The sequence below is a fragment of the Diadema setosum genome, chromosome 18 (assembly GCF_964275005.1).
Source record: "Diadema setosum chromosome 18, eeDiaSeto1, whole genome shotgun sequence".
Taxonomy (NCBI): domain Eukaryota; kingdom Metazoa; phylum Echinodermata; class Echinoidea; order Diadematoida; family Diadematidae; genus Diadema; species Diadema setosum.
Genome location: NC_092702.1, coordinates 8130965 through 8146201, shown reverse-complemented (window position 1 = coordinate 8146201; position 15237 = coordinate 8130965). Strand labels below are relative to the sequence as shown.

At 34.7% G+C, this 15237-nt stretch overlaps 1 protein-coding gene across 1 annotated transcript in view; it reads right to left on the bottom strand.

The window, feature by feature from the left end:
* Positions 1 to 11039: 11039 nt before the first annotated feature.
* Positions 11040 to 15237, bottom strand: part of LOC140241964 (prominin-1-A-like) — a 104319-nt gene continuing 100121 nt past the window's right edge. The window contains exons 26-27 of the mRNA XM_072321710.1: positions 12497 to 12562; positions 11040 to 11539 (exon numbers count right to left, since the gene is read on the bottom strand). Of these exons, the coding sequence (XP_072177811.1) occupies positions 11040 to 11539; positions 12497 to 12562 (566 nt within the window). The remainder of the gene's footprint in view (positions 11540 to 12496; positions 12563 to 15237) is intronic.

Genomic DNA, 15237 nt, shown 5'->3' with positions numbered 1-15237 from the left:
AAAGAAGTGCAGGAGACAAAATTTTTGACTCCAGCAGTGTTTTCATTTGACTCTAATTTCTTCGATATCTACACACTGATGCAGAACCTCATATATTCTCATGTATATAAATATGTATACATAAACATATATGTATGCTTTTATATATATATATATATATATATATATATATATATATATATATATATATACAATGTACATACAATGTATATATATATATATATATATATATATATATATAGAGAGAGAGAGAGAGAGAGAGAGAGAGAGAGAGATAATATATGATATATGGCTGAAGTCCAAGGCCCACTTCAGGGCTGCGGAAGCTTTAGAGTTATATGTGACCGTGCATCACAAAACGAACAAAAAGTCGCACCCTTTGATTTCACGTACGCAAGGACTCAAAAAAGGTGAAACGGGTCAACCTAGTCAATATTTAGTTTTTCATATTTTCTTAAAGAGCTACCCTTCTACTACATCATTCTTAAGTTTGGGATCATAAAATGAATGGGAAAGTGCATTTTCAGTAGTTTTTCTACAACCCTTTTTTGTAGAGTAATGAGATCAGGTATGTCTTAGAGGCCCCTTTTCATTGGTGATAACCCTTTGCACACTCTTCACTTTCAAGTCTGATAACTTTTGAAGGGATAACGCTACTGCTTTGAAAGTTGGCATTAATCATGGACAGAATGTGTTAATAGAGCATGCTCAATTTCAATTAAATCTAATAATCCCTTCATTGTTGTTGTCCCAATGGTTAACATCCTGTTTTTGTCCCATTCATCGCACAGCTAGCACGGTTGGGTAAAGATTAAGCGCTTGAATAGACAGATAGACCCTGTATACTTCAGAGCCTCTTTTCTTGGTTCACACTTTTCCAGAGTGTGCGCTTTCTTTCCAATATTTTGATAGGTTAGGAGAGTCCATTTAAACTGAGTTATAGATCATTTTAAAGCTTAGAGTCTGCTCTTTCAGAATATGTCCTTAACTAGAAATCCATGTCTGGCGACTTTTTGTTTGTTTTGTGGTGCAGGGTCACACATATAGATGCTCTTTGGTGCTATCTTAGCCTTATTCTTAAACATACATGACAAAGCTATATAATTATGTTGGGCAGTAGAAAACAAAATTTCAAGTGGGAAAAAATACATCTTAAGGGGGAGATAGACACACAGCCAGAGCAGGAGAAATTCAAACTCAAGAAGGATTTTAACAGAAAAATGGCCTTAAAGCGGGAGATCTCCCACCAGAAGTAGAAGATGCAGTCTCTGCATCTATTCTCAAGCATCTTTCTTTACATGATGAAGGGAATTACAGGGGAATTTACCCTAACTATACATCTGAAATGAGTGAATGCAGCAATATTAGTAGAATACATCAGTGAAAGTTTGAGGAAAATCAGAAAATCTGTTCAAAAGTTGTGAATTTTTTAAGTTTTGGTGTCAAGACTACTGGATCAGAAGACTACTACAGATCATGACATCACTATGCTCTATTATACAAAGAAAAATTCAACATATTTTCATTTTTCTAGTGTAATGAAAGAGCACTAGACTTGCCTCTTTCAGAATAATATTATCCTTGACAGTAAGAAGTCCAGAGAAAATGTATTTTTCATATGAAATTATATTTTGTTTATGAGGTAGTTCATATGTGATGTTTTTGTTGTTATTTTGGGCTTTATGGCGCAGGTCATTCAGGTGTGAATATTTATGCCTAATGCATGCTAAAAATTCATATACTTTTCTTGTTATCATCTGTAGTAGTCTTCTGATCCAGCCATCTTGTCACCAAAATTTAAAAAATTCATAACTTTTGAATGGATTGTCTGATTTTCCTCAAACTTTTACTGATGTGTTCTACTATTTAATATTGCTGCATTCACTCAATCCATGTGTACACTTGGGGCAAATTCTGCTTTAACAACATGAGTTTTCACTATACACAGGATATATAAGAGTCAGGCCAGTCATGTAAATGATGAAAAGAACCCGCGGCTTTCATTCTATGCTTTATTTTCATAAGTTTCAAGCCACTTGATGCTTAAAGCACATAAAGATGGCACAGACATATTATGTCTGTGCCATCTTTACTGTATATCCCGATTACAACACACACTGTGATACACACAAAATAATAGCATATGATAATAAAGCAATATATAGACATACGACAACTGTGAAATTGAAGTAATCTTTAGTTAACTGTAGGTCTATGAAGTAAACAAAATAACTCCTAAAAAATATGCAAAACTGCGAGTTAATGAAAGTCCCTTAATCCCCAACACATATACTTCATATAAATATCTTAAAGGCACAATCTCATGTGACCAATACTGTAGGCTCATATGCAATCTGCCTTCTTGGGTCAAATACATTGTGGGTCTGTGTAACATATATGCATAATTATATTTAACATAGCATAAATGAACAGCTTCAAATAACTATCATTGATTAACAGTATTGTCTTTCTCTTTAACAGTAAGGAAGGAAAAAAGATGAGAGTCATTTCTACATGGTTACACACAAACTGGTGAATTCAACATGTACTTTTCCCCCATATGAAATATGATTGTTATCATACTTTAATGATTTTTTTTTTTTACTCATTTTACAGATCAAATCATATACTCAACCTGCAATATATATTCTACTTCCTGCATCAAAAGATTTGAGTACAATAGTTATCTTATTAACATAATTATCAATTCCCATCAATCGGTCTGCATCCAAAAGACACCTATCCAAATATTATACAGTAAAAGATTTTCATGAAACATAACTAATTCATTAAACAAAATGAATTGAAGCTTGCTATTAAAGCTACTATGAACTATGCCATAAGTGGAGAAGTTCCCTGTATACATATAAAAAAAATATATATTTGCACACTTAAATTCTTTCTTTTGGTGCATTGATGCATCAGCTATTGTCAAAACACTAAAATTATTCAGAATTAGATTTGGCAATACACTGTATTTGAATTCCAATGAATATCTGAATATATTGAGGAAATGTTCTGTTCCTGAAGCCCCTCAGAGTAGTGGGATTTTTTTTTTCATTAAATCAACAAGACATAAATGACAACTACAAATTGAAATATACATCTTGTGCAAAGGGCAACTCCATGTTCGTGTTGGCTATAACAATGAGAGCTGACAACTAATTCACTCTAAGAGAATGGTTAAAGTTTCTATCAAATCAGACATGGAATAAGACTTAAGTTTTAATATGGAATCTTAATGTTACACATGCTATCATTGACAGTTGGTAATGGTTGGTATTGGTTGGTATTGGTTGCACACATGCAAATTACATGAGGCTTACAAACTCCAGTTTTCACTGGTTTGTACACAAAAAATGTTACAGAAATCTTCTTTTTGGTCCATTAAGCAGCTTAGATGATTTGATGCAAAGAATGATATGAGTTTTTCTTTGTGCTCAGATGTCAAGAAAAAGAAAAAAGTACTCTGTGAAAAATTGTGTGTAGGTCAATAAACTTGTGATGCTTTGACAAATCTCTTTGTACATGGTTGCTGGTTTCTTTTGTTTTGTGTGGGGTTTTTTTTGTGTGTAAATATGTGCACAAATATTTAAGTCCTACAGCTTTCTTACTTTCAGTTTGATGTTGATAAAAACTGCTACTATTCCATACATATGTGATTTCACTCGATTTCTTAAATCCAACCTAAACATATAAAGAGTTGAACTTAAATGTTGCCTGAACTATACAATGACTAAGACAGAAAAAAAAAAATCCAAATAACAGGCTGAAATGCAATTTCTGTCATGGTAAAAACAAGCATGAAATAAGAATTGTATGATCAAAGCACATTCACACCTGCCGGTACATTATACAAATTAAACAAAGCATCATGGCTTGATCAGATTGATGCCTACATTAGAACATCAGTCAAAGGAAGGGAAAAAGTGTACAGTAGTAAAAGCTACATACCAATATAGCAATTATAAAAATGAAGAGTTTGTTGGCAAAAACCGATAAGTCCATATTTGCCAAATGGAGATATTTGCGATAAATGGTCAAGAAAAATAAGGAGAATAATAAGAAAATTTTTGCTTCTTTTGACCATAACTTAAAGAATATACCTGTATAATTAGTAGTGACCAATATATTATTTAAAAGGTATTATTTTGTACTTCATGACAGAGATCATACTTCAAAATCTTCAAAAATGGACTTATCAGTTTTTGCAAACAAACCCTTCAAATATACATAACAACCATTGTAGCAAGAAGGATATGTTTTTGCCCTCTTTAGTAATCATTGATATGGGACAAGTATGGCAAAACCCTTGCATTTAATATCAGTGCTTTCTTTTTTAATTGCTGAAGAAAGATATACCAAATTATCATCTTGGGATTAAGAGCAAATGTTGGTCAATGCTGAAGTATTCAAAATTTCAAAAGTGAAATCCCGATTACTAGGAATCTGTCTTTTACTGAGAATTCTGAAGAGCTGAATAAGTGACATGCTTGAATTTGTGAGAAATAGTTGGGCAAGTTTAGTAGTACATGTATATGCATGCTGTTAAAATGACAATGCAGAGATATTATAGTCTACCTCAAGATGAATAACCCAGTTTGATGGATGGATTGCATCCGATGTTACCTGCTGAATAATGCTGACACCTAATCACTCATGCATCATCAAAAGGAATGCATGCATACTTTGTCAGTTTGCATTAGCGAAGTAAACACATCACTAGCATTGATATTGGCAGTAATAATAATAATAATAATAATAATAATACTTATTATTATATTGGCAGTGTTGAAATCTGTGACAGTATGGGTGCTATGACAGTGGGCTTGTACCTGTGTCCAAAGTTTGTGAAATAATGGGCCCTTCTACAATAACACTACATACATATCAACATGTAACTTCAAGAGTAAAAAGATCACAAATGTCCATCCAAATTGGCATTCATCTCTCAGAAAAAAAAAGTAAACACTTTTTCCAGTTAATATTTTTCATAGAAGATTTTGATGGAAATCATTGTATCATATACCCGATATCAAAGATTATTTAAATGGCTATAATCCTGGTAGGTTTATATAAAGGGAAATTTTATGCATGAGTGGATACATTCATTTTTGCCCTCCAAGGCAGAAAAGTAAAAATTGCAAAAATTGGACATATTGAAATTCATTTGCAAATGCCTTCCAAGATAGCAACGATAACAAAAGACAGATTTAATGCAATGAGGGACATGAATGAAATAGCAGAAATAAGTTTCCGTCCCCTCATTTCTCTTTATATTCTACAACAAAAACATAGTGAGGAAACTGAGGGTGGAACATAAGAATTTTCTATCAATTCAAACTTGAAATGACATAGGGAGTAAGCTGCAAAGGTGATAAAATCAATGAAATTTCTTCATTTCACCTTTTGATTAAGAAATTTAAGAATGCATGAAACAAATTTAAGAACCAAACATTATTTCAAATTTTCTTAATTTGGAATAACACTTAAAATTTAACCTTCTTTGTTACCATTACTTTTTTCTTATGTCTTTTGACTACAGATTTGACAGAAGATTTTTCTATTTCTTACTTTTTTGTCTTTCTTTTTCTTTGGACAGTTACAGAGACATTATAGAGATCAAAGGCTGAGTTTTGCAAATTAATTTGCATTTTTATTGTGTTGAATTTGTCTTTTGTTCTCATTGTTATATGGAAGAGCATACACGCTTGAATAACAACTTGCCCATTTTTGCAATTTTTACTTTTGTGCCTTGGAAGAGAAAAACGAATGTGTTCACTCATGCGTAAAGTTTCCATTCTTATTGACCTACTGGGTTTATAGCCAATTAAATTACCTCTAACATGGTATATTAAACACCATTATTAGCAAAATAGTCTATGAGAAAGATGAACTCGAAAAAGTGTTTACTTTCTTTTTTTGCTGAGTGTACATCACTTCCTTTTTCTTCATTGCCTCTCCCTCTCTGCTCTCTGAGGGTGCAGTAAGCCACAGCCAAATGGCTACTTGATTGGGAGAAGCAAAATCCACCTCTGGGCAAGTAGAATTAATGGGCAAGTAAAATCAATGGGCAAGTGTCCAATTGGTGGGGGGGCAAATGTCCATATGGGGAGGGGGACAACATCTCTGTCTCATCTTGCCTTCATTACTATCTCTCTTTCCCTCTCTTTTTTTTTTTCAATAAAAAAACCCTACTCACGCTGAGTCATGCAAACCTAAATCACGTTACCACTCATTTTCTATGTATATTTGTTCCTTCAACATTGCCTTGCTCCTCAAAGTTTTCAGACAAAAAAAAAGAAAAAAAAAAACCCAACACATAAGTCATTACATTTTGTGTACTCTCTTCTACATCTTCAGTTGATACCAGGCTCTCGATTTCAAACTTAGATGAAAACATTTATACAAAACAAACAAGTCTACAATGAAAAGAGACCATCTCTCTTTATGCTCTATCCTCAATCCATTCTTCTTTCATTTCTCTTATTCCAGATCTCTCTTTCTGTTTTTTGTTCATCTAATTGCAAATATTCAGAGGATTCTCTTAAACAACGGTCCACACATAATCTTGTACGAATACATACAGAGTAGTATACTAAGTACCATACATTGGATAGTCTTCCATAATCTTGGATAATCTACACAGTGACATATCAATCATATATCTTTTTAATAGATAAAAAAAAAAGAATCCCTGACATGTGCACATCACTCAAAGTCAATACAAGACGCGAAAAGTGCTGCACAACTTCTTTTAAAGACAAACTGTACACCTACTCAACACACAAACACAACACACATCTTATTCATTTTTGAAAAGTACTGCATATCCCAAGCTCATGCTCAAGTTTCTCTACCTTTCCTGTCTGTCTTCAATTTGTAAAATGAGATAAGAAAATGCCATGTCATTGTTAAAATGAGCTGAACCAGAGGTGGATCCAGGCAGGGATGCACTGGGCACATGCCCTCCCCCCCCCCCCCATTTATTTGTTATTTTTTGATGAAAACAGAAGAAATAAAAAGAAAAAATTGGGGGTGGGGTGCATGTGCCCCCCTTTAATTTTGTATAGGCGCCCCCTCTTTACAGAATTCCTGGATCTGCCCCTGTGAACTGATGTATCTTATTCAGATAGAGAACAGGAACACAAAGAATAGTACTAAACATCGTTACAAGTACACACCTGTGGCAAATATGACTTTTTTCTACACACTCGTTTCAGACAAACACAAAATCTCAGGTATCTGCACTGAGCACTACTTTTGTGTACCCTTGTTACTACCAGTAGCAATATGCTTAGATACATGATGTTGATGACCATGTGAAACAGTGGCCTTCAGAGTGTTCATCTTCTGCAGTCACTATCTTCATGCTTGTAATTGCACAAATAAATCTTTAAGAATAACAACGAAGCATTCAAAAACCTCACACTGCCTGAATTTATTTTTTCCCCTTAATGTTCATCCTTATGAATCAAGTCTCCCACATCTATCAATGACATTTTAACCAACTGATGTAAGCATACAAATTCATCTTGTTGTGCCTTTCTTTGCATAGATCATAAAAATGATGCATTTTTTTTCTAACAAAAAGTTTTTCTAATGGTATGCAACTAAAATTGATCATTGACAGCACAATAATCTTAGTGTGACACACCCTACTGATATAGAACTCATATTGATATAATCACCACAGCGAAGATGCTTACAACTATTGCAAACCGTTATAAAGAAACATCCATCACTTAGCAATTCAACATATTTTTTGTGTGGTTAAGTTTAGCACTCACAATTTCGTAATTTGTTTGTAAAGGAGTATATGCAAATTTTGCACTAATTTCCATCTACTGCTTGTAGCTTGAGATGAGATGTTTATGATCTATTTCTCCCTAATCACTAGTCATTGTAACTCTATGACAAATCACTTCACAACACTTAAGGGTCACTGATTAAAGAGGTAGGGTCCACATTACTACTAATGTGCCACGCCCCTTGTGGTTTGGTCCTAATGGGACTGGTCCTCTGCTTCCTCCTCGCGCCCCTCAGAAGGCCTGCTTGTACCTGGTGTTGTACTCGTACATGTTCATCGACTGCCTCTGGGGGGCATTTCTGCTGGGCCCACCGGGGTAACTTGGCCCACCGTGGTAGCTTGGCCCACGGGGCGGGCCGTCATAGTAGGCCGAGCCCTGCGGGTAGTACTGAGGACTCTCGATCGGTGGAAGGTTCGGTTGCATGTTCTTCGGGTAGCCTGGTGGAGAAGGAGATGATTGACAGAAAGTCAACATAAGCATACACCTCGGTACTTCCACATTCCCCTGTACTGCGAGAAATGAAATCCATTCATCAGGGGAAGAAATCACATTTCAGACAATCCAGAAAATGAAAAAGTTTTTCTGCAAGTTGGAGAAAAAAAAGACACAAATTTGATGTGTCATGTGGGCTGATGTCCTTGATGTTACAAAACTTAATATCCAGTTCTCCAGCAATCCACGAAAAGTTGAGAAATACAAGGACAGCAGGTAATATACATCAGAACTGAATATAGATACAGACCAAAGCAAAATCAATAGATCGATATATAGTTCCAATAATAATAATATAAAAATCATGCGTATGCATGATGCAACAAGTCACCGCCTAACAACTTCATCATCATCAAAATTGATACATGTATTCATTTTGAATAAATATGAGAACTTCCCTGGAAGAATATACATGGAATCCCTTAGCATGGGGTCTTCATACCTCTCAACACCATGGATATTCAAGAGGCATCAAGGAGCATGATGGGATGATGCCTACCCTGCTGGATGATGCTCGCCGGAGACGAGTGGTCTAAGATGAGGTTGGCATTTGCATGAGACTGGCTGCGCTTGTTGCCATGGCAACAAAGGGCATGCATCACAGAGCATGGACAAAGGAGGTATACACGTACAATGATACTATGGTGAAAGAACGGAAGGCTCTGGTTGATGCATGCAATGGAAGCTGGGTCGGGTTGGAGGGGGAGGGAGGGGCGATGGGGAGGGAGGGGCGATGGGGGGGGGGAGAGATCAAGGAGAGTAAGGATGAAGGATATAAGAATGGAAATAAGATAGGATGGGTTAAAGAATGAAATGAGCAAAGATGGTACCATGGACTGCAAAAAAAAAAGAGCATCTTTGACAATGCATTTAAGAAAATATACTGAGTAAGTAGATAAATATGTTTAAAAAATAGATTTAAAATGCAGGTAAATAGGTAGATAAATAGATGAATAAATATAGGTGTAGGTAGATGAATAAATCAATAAATAGGTAAATGGGTATATAGATAAATGAATAATTGGGTTGATGGGTATATAAATAAATGAATAAACAGATTAATGGGTAGATGGATAAATTAATAAATTAATAACCAGGTAGATGAGTAAATAAATGAATAAATGAATAAATGAATAAATAAATAAATAAACAATTAAATACACATATGTGGAAATAATAGAAGTGGAAGACATAACCAAGGAGTAGAGGTGGGAGACAGGAAAGGGAAAATTTGAACTGAATCCATTCTTACAAAGATTAAAAATATCAGTGGAATAGTAAAAGATGAGCCTAATGGAAAGGGATGGCTTGGTATTGAATGTTAAGCTACATAGACAGGTAAACAGATGTAGAAGATTGAGGAGTTTTAAAGGTAGGGGATACCTTTTACAGACCTCCCAAAATGCAGCAAAACATTAAATATGAACCTCAGGGGACTTGTTTAGGCCACTGCTGAGAAATTTGGAAGTCAGCAGTTATCTACAATTTGAATAATGCACAAAACTCAACTACTCAGTAGTTCTGTGTGTCAGCCACACTTAAGCCTTTTTGTTGCAGTCTTCTGTATTTTTTTTTTATCTATAAACACAAATCTAAAAGTATAAGAGCTGATGTAATAACATATAGAGTGTGTGGCAAGAATGCATATTATAGAAATGTTTGTAAGTTTTGATGAACTTTCTTCACAAAAAAAAAAAACATGATGGACACACATGCAGTGCATGGGTCTGCAAAGGTAGCCTAGTAATGTACTGGAATTTACGGTGAGCCCCGAAAAAAATTCAATTCAAAATCTAACGGTCAATAAAAATATACTAAATGTTACCTTCCACTTTCAATACTTTATGGGAGTTTCTAACATGATACTCTCTTCAACATACCAATGTATTTATACAACTCTTCATTTAAGGCATGCAAATGGGATTCCCTACCTTTAAACCCTGTTTTGATGGCTGAAAAGAAAAAGGTGGAATATGCTTCACTGGAGGTAGTTAGACTATTTTCCTCTTTGAAAACTAGATTTATAGCTCTAACACTGGGAATAAGCATGGAGCCACAATATGGAATAAATATATTGTGTTTTTTTTCTTTGAGTGCACATATTGTCCCATTTATAATACCAGAAGGAAGGAGAAATTCAGTCAATATACACATAATTGGCTATAAGTTGAATTCACATTCAAAAAGCAATGTGGTCAACATAAAACAATAAAAGCTGAAACTAAAAGAAGAATTCATATCTTTTACTAAGATAACAAAAGATGAGAAGAAATAAAAACTGAGACCAAAAATAACTGACTTTAATGATAACTTACAACTTCTCACAGCCTGCACAAAATATGTCAGCTCATTACTAGTAGTGTCATTTTCATTTTTGTATTTCCTAAATACTGATAGACAAATACCAGTGCAAGCATGTGACATGTCACATTAATATTCAGCCTCGAGCAATTCGATGAAATGTTTTGGCCAGTTCGAGTTTGACAGAAAGTATAATTACAAATAGAGTTGTGGGTGAATTCATCCAATACTGAACTTTGAATGTAATAAGTGTCAGCTACTGAGTGACTCTGAAACTGTTTGAATGTCCATGTAAAGCAGAATAATAATTCAATGAAGGGAAACTATTTAATATCTTACTCTTCAGTTCCAGTAAATATTTGGTTGAATCTTTGGCATGTTCTATGAGAGTCATCTCTTCACTTCCAAGTTTAGTAATACGTAGTATAGAGTGAGTTAATAGTCTGGAAGATTAAGACGAGGTGGTGGTATGGGTCTAGGCCTTGGTATACGGTAGGGGCTTGAGGGAGAAAGGGGAGGGGAGGATGATAAAGGTGGTGGGGGTGAAGGCGGAGTGGGAGGAGGTGATGGCAACGGTGGGGACTGGGAGAATGCCGGAGTGGGGGGTTCCGGGGGATCGGTGGGCGGAGGAGGTATGATGCGAATGGGCAGGGTGGGGGAGGACGCCGCGGCGGCTTGCCGGACCAGGCGGCGGGGCGGGTAGTAGGACTGGGGCGGGGAGAGGAGGTGGTTGGGGAGGGAGTAGATGGGGATGATCGGAGGAGCAGAGGCTGTTGGTGGAGGGGGTGGAGGAGATGGAGGCTCGGGGTAGAATCCGGTAGAAGAGGTACGAGCGAGAGCTGCACATAGTAGGGATGGAGGAGGCGGGGGAAGATGAGAAAAGGGATCGGATGGCATCCTGTACATTGGACTCAGTCTTCCGCCGGCTGAAAAGACTATATGAATTGAAAATGCAAATGACAGCAGCATGGTTAATGAAATATTTCTACAATTTTTGCTGTAGGCAAAGTGATCCACAACTACATCAGCTAAACGACATAAGAAAAGTTGATAGCTTTCTAGGTGAACAAGTGAAAAAATCTATTTCTCTCTCACTCTCTCCAAATGCTAAACTAGTGGCTTTGCATGAGATGAATTTCATTTATAGTTTCAGTTAAAGTCTTTATCATGGCTTCTGCAATTCATTAGGAATATATTCACTATTTGCTCTCTTTCATTATCATCCATTATCATCTTTTGACCACATGTCAACTTCATGTATTGACAAGGAAACTGTTCAATGACAGTATATTTCATATCAAATTCTCAGCCAAAAGTATTTAAAACAAACATCTGACCTATTTACATCTTTCATGGCACTTTAAGGCATGTGCAGTCTTCACTGGGGAACTGTAATTCAAGGACACTCATCTACATAATTAAGGAAACTATAGGAATTTGCATTGATAATCATGCAGAACAAAACTAGACCAGTTCTCTTGAAGTAGATATTTGTTTCCCAAAATTAATCAGGCAATTTTATTAAATTGCAACTGAGCACAACTATTCATACTTCCAAACGACGTTGTGACACTGATTTTACTTCAATATTGTGCACCTTTGTCATGCTTCTTTAATTGGAGTAGTAGTGAGATGAGTCAGCAGTCATGACTAACTTTGTATTTCTCTGACAGATCTCTCTTGCCTTGGCCCATAATGACCTCAAAGAAAAAATATGTCATTGTCTTTACCTATTTAAAAAAGGAAGTATACATGTAGATTGTCTTTCTCATGATAAAAACAAAATCCAAAAACTAAAACAAACACCCTGATATAACATTAAATAATTTGGAGCTCCAGGCACTTAGGACTTCTGGATTATTCCATTTGGCCACGGGGGATGTTTGGCTTACCATCATCGAAGGAGGACTCTCTACTACCGTGGGTCATGGCTGACTCAGGGCTCAAATGATCCTCATCTTTGATTGAGGCATGTATGTGGGTGGAATCACAGGTGGAGGGTGATGATGAAGATGATGATGATGATGGATATTACTGATGACATGAAATAGATGCTAAGAACTGAACAGCACAACCCTGGAAAAGCTACACTTAGCATGTTGAACTAAGAATCCTCGCTAGAGTACATGGAACACACATCTAACTGAGAAGCTTATTGATTTCTTCTAGATGACTAAAACATGCAAATGATGAACAAAATGGAAAATAATGTGTACGGACAGTAGCCTTTACATGAAATGAAAGTTTTGCAGAATGAATTGTCTCCATAAATGCTACTTTCCAATCATCTATTCTATATTATCTTCAACGGTATAATTCTGTTCTGCCACATTTGATTTTTAGATAGTTGCTCCACTCCACTAGCAAAACTGTGCTCAAATATGTCTTGAACACAACCAACTATCACATATATCCCTCCAGAAAAAAGAAACTTTCAAATACTGTCAGCAACAAGTAGTTTTGAAAAGAAAAAAAAAACTGTTTTCATCATAACACAAACATTTCACGTTCAACAGAAACAACACTGACTACAAAAATATATTAAAGCATAGACCATTTAAGTCCAGTCTTAAAGTAAAACACAACATTTGATCAACATCAATGAGACTGGCACACAACCTGATAAATAACATGTAGATACAAGCCAAAAAAAGTAAATCAAAGTAATTTCATTCATGGCTCATATTCAGCTCCCTTCTCCAGTGACACTTGCTTATACATAAAAAAACAATATGTACCACTGCCCATATCACCATACGTAGAATAGAATACTTTTATATTTGTAAGGGGGGGGGGGGTTGATATACCAGAATGAAGAATTCTATTTATTCATTTATATATTTATTCACTTATTCATTTACTAAGAAATGTAGCTATCTATCAATTTGTTTATTTATTTATTTATTTATTTATTTATTTATTTATTTATTTATTTATTTATTTATTTATTTATTTATTTATTTATTTATTTATTTATTTATTTATTTATTTATTTATTTATTTATTTATTTATTTATTTATTTATTTATTCATTCATTCATTCATTCATTCATTCATTCATTCATTCATTCATTCATTCATTCATTCATTCATTTATTCATTTATCTATTCATTCATTTATTCATTCATGACTCATTCATTCATTCATAGATTTGTTCAGTCATCCTATTTGGTGTATTGCATTCATTATACTATGTATTTATTAATCCATTTATGCATTCATTACTCAAGCTGATGCAATTAAAATAGTTGGATCATTACAGAGCAGGAAAAGAATCATACTCAACTCCAATAACAAAATGTTAAAGGAAAAACTTTTGAACATACTTTTAAAGTATTGATGTTGTAATAAAAATACTTCCAGAAGTACATTTTTTTCCTATTGCTGCTAAATTAAGGAAGAATATTCACAGGCAATAATCAGAATATTTCAGACACGTGCCACTTATATTGCTATAAATGACATCTTCAGTCTTCATCGTATGAAGAATTTTGAAATCATAAACAAAAGAGATGGCTAATAAATGGAAAAAAAAAAAGGTTAAGGGAGTGTAATAAAGTAAATTGCACAGCTCATGCACACATCATGCACAGTATTGTTAGAGCTATGATTCTAAACTTTCAGTCACATTCTTTTGATTAGAAACTCATGCCTATCATGCCTCATGGAAGCTTAATTTACTTCGTTTCTGAATATTTCTAAAGATCTTTTATAGAGTCCTTTTAAGCACAAGAATTAAATGATTACACAATAGAAAATAAACCATGAGGTAATAATAATCCCACAATCATTCAGGAAGACGAGCCATAAACACAAAGTCAAAATGACAAGAAAACATGAATATCCAAAGGACTGAACAATAATAATCACTTAACTCAGGGTATATAAATGATGAAAAATGTTAGTATCACATAATAATACATCCTGTTATTACCTATTCATATATGAAAGCAATTGTATAGTATTGGTTGAGATGAGGTTTCAGGTTTCCAACTTTTTTTTGTGAGATGATGAGAAACCTCTTGTGAAATATGAAACAGCATACAATTCTAGGAGGAATTCAAAGTTTATTGGATAAAAATTGGTTTTGAAATGGCTGAAAAAAATATTGAAACAAATAGAATTCCTAACAGAGGGAGGGACTCATTTTTTTATTAGGACTAATTAGGTTTTTTTTTTTATGTCAGCCATTTCAAAAATCAATTTTCATCAAATAAACTTTGAATTTCTTGTAGAATTGTATGCTCTTGAATACTTCATAAGTTGTTTCTAATCATCTTGCAAAACTATGAATCCCCCATCTCAGCCAAAACTATACCATCCCTTGAAGATAGTATAGTTCATTAGTAGTAGGTGAGAGATGATATGGGTGCAGGATCGTAAAATAAATATAATCCTGTAATTCTGACTTGCTCAGAAAAGAAAAACCAGGGCTGGTCGAATTGAATTCATACAAAATGATTTAGATTGGGTTGGTTTTTCTTCTTTGTACTCTTTCAATAAGATTAATAGAAAGTAATGAATAAGCCTTGCAATCCTATTTCTTCTTTTATTTCATCATCCACTGATTTTCATTTCAACTTGGAAACGTAGGTTGTTTGCAATCATACCGCCAGCATTGTTTGGCAGGCC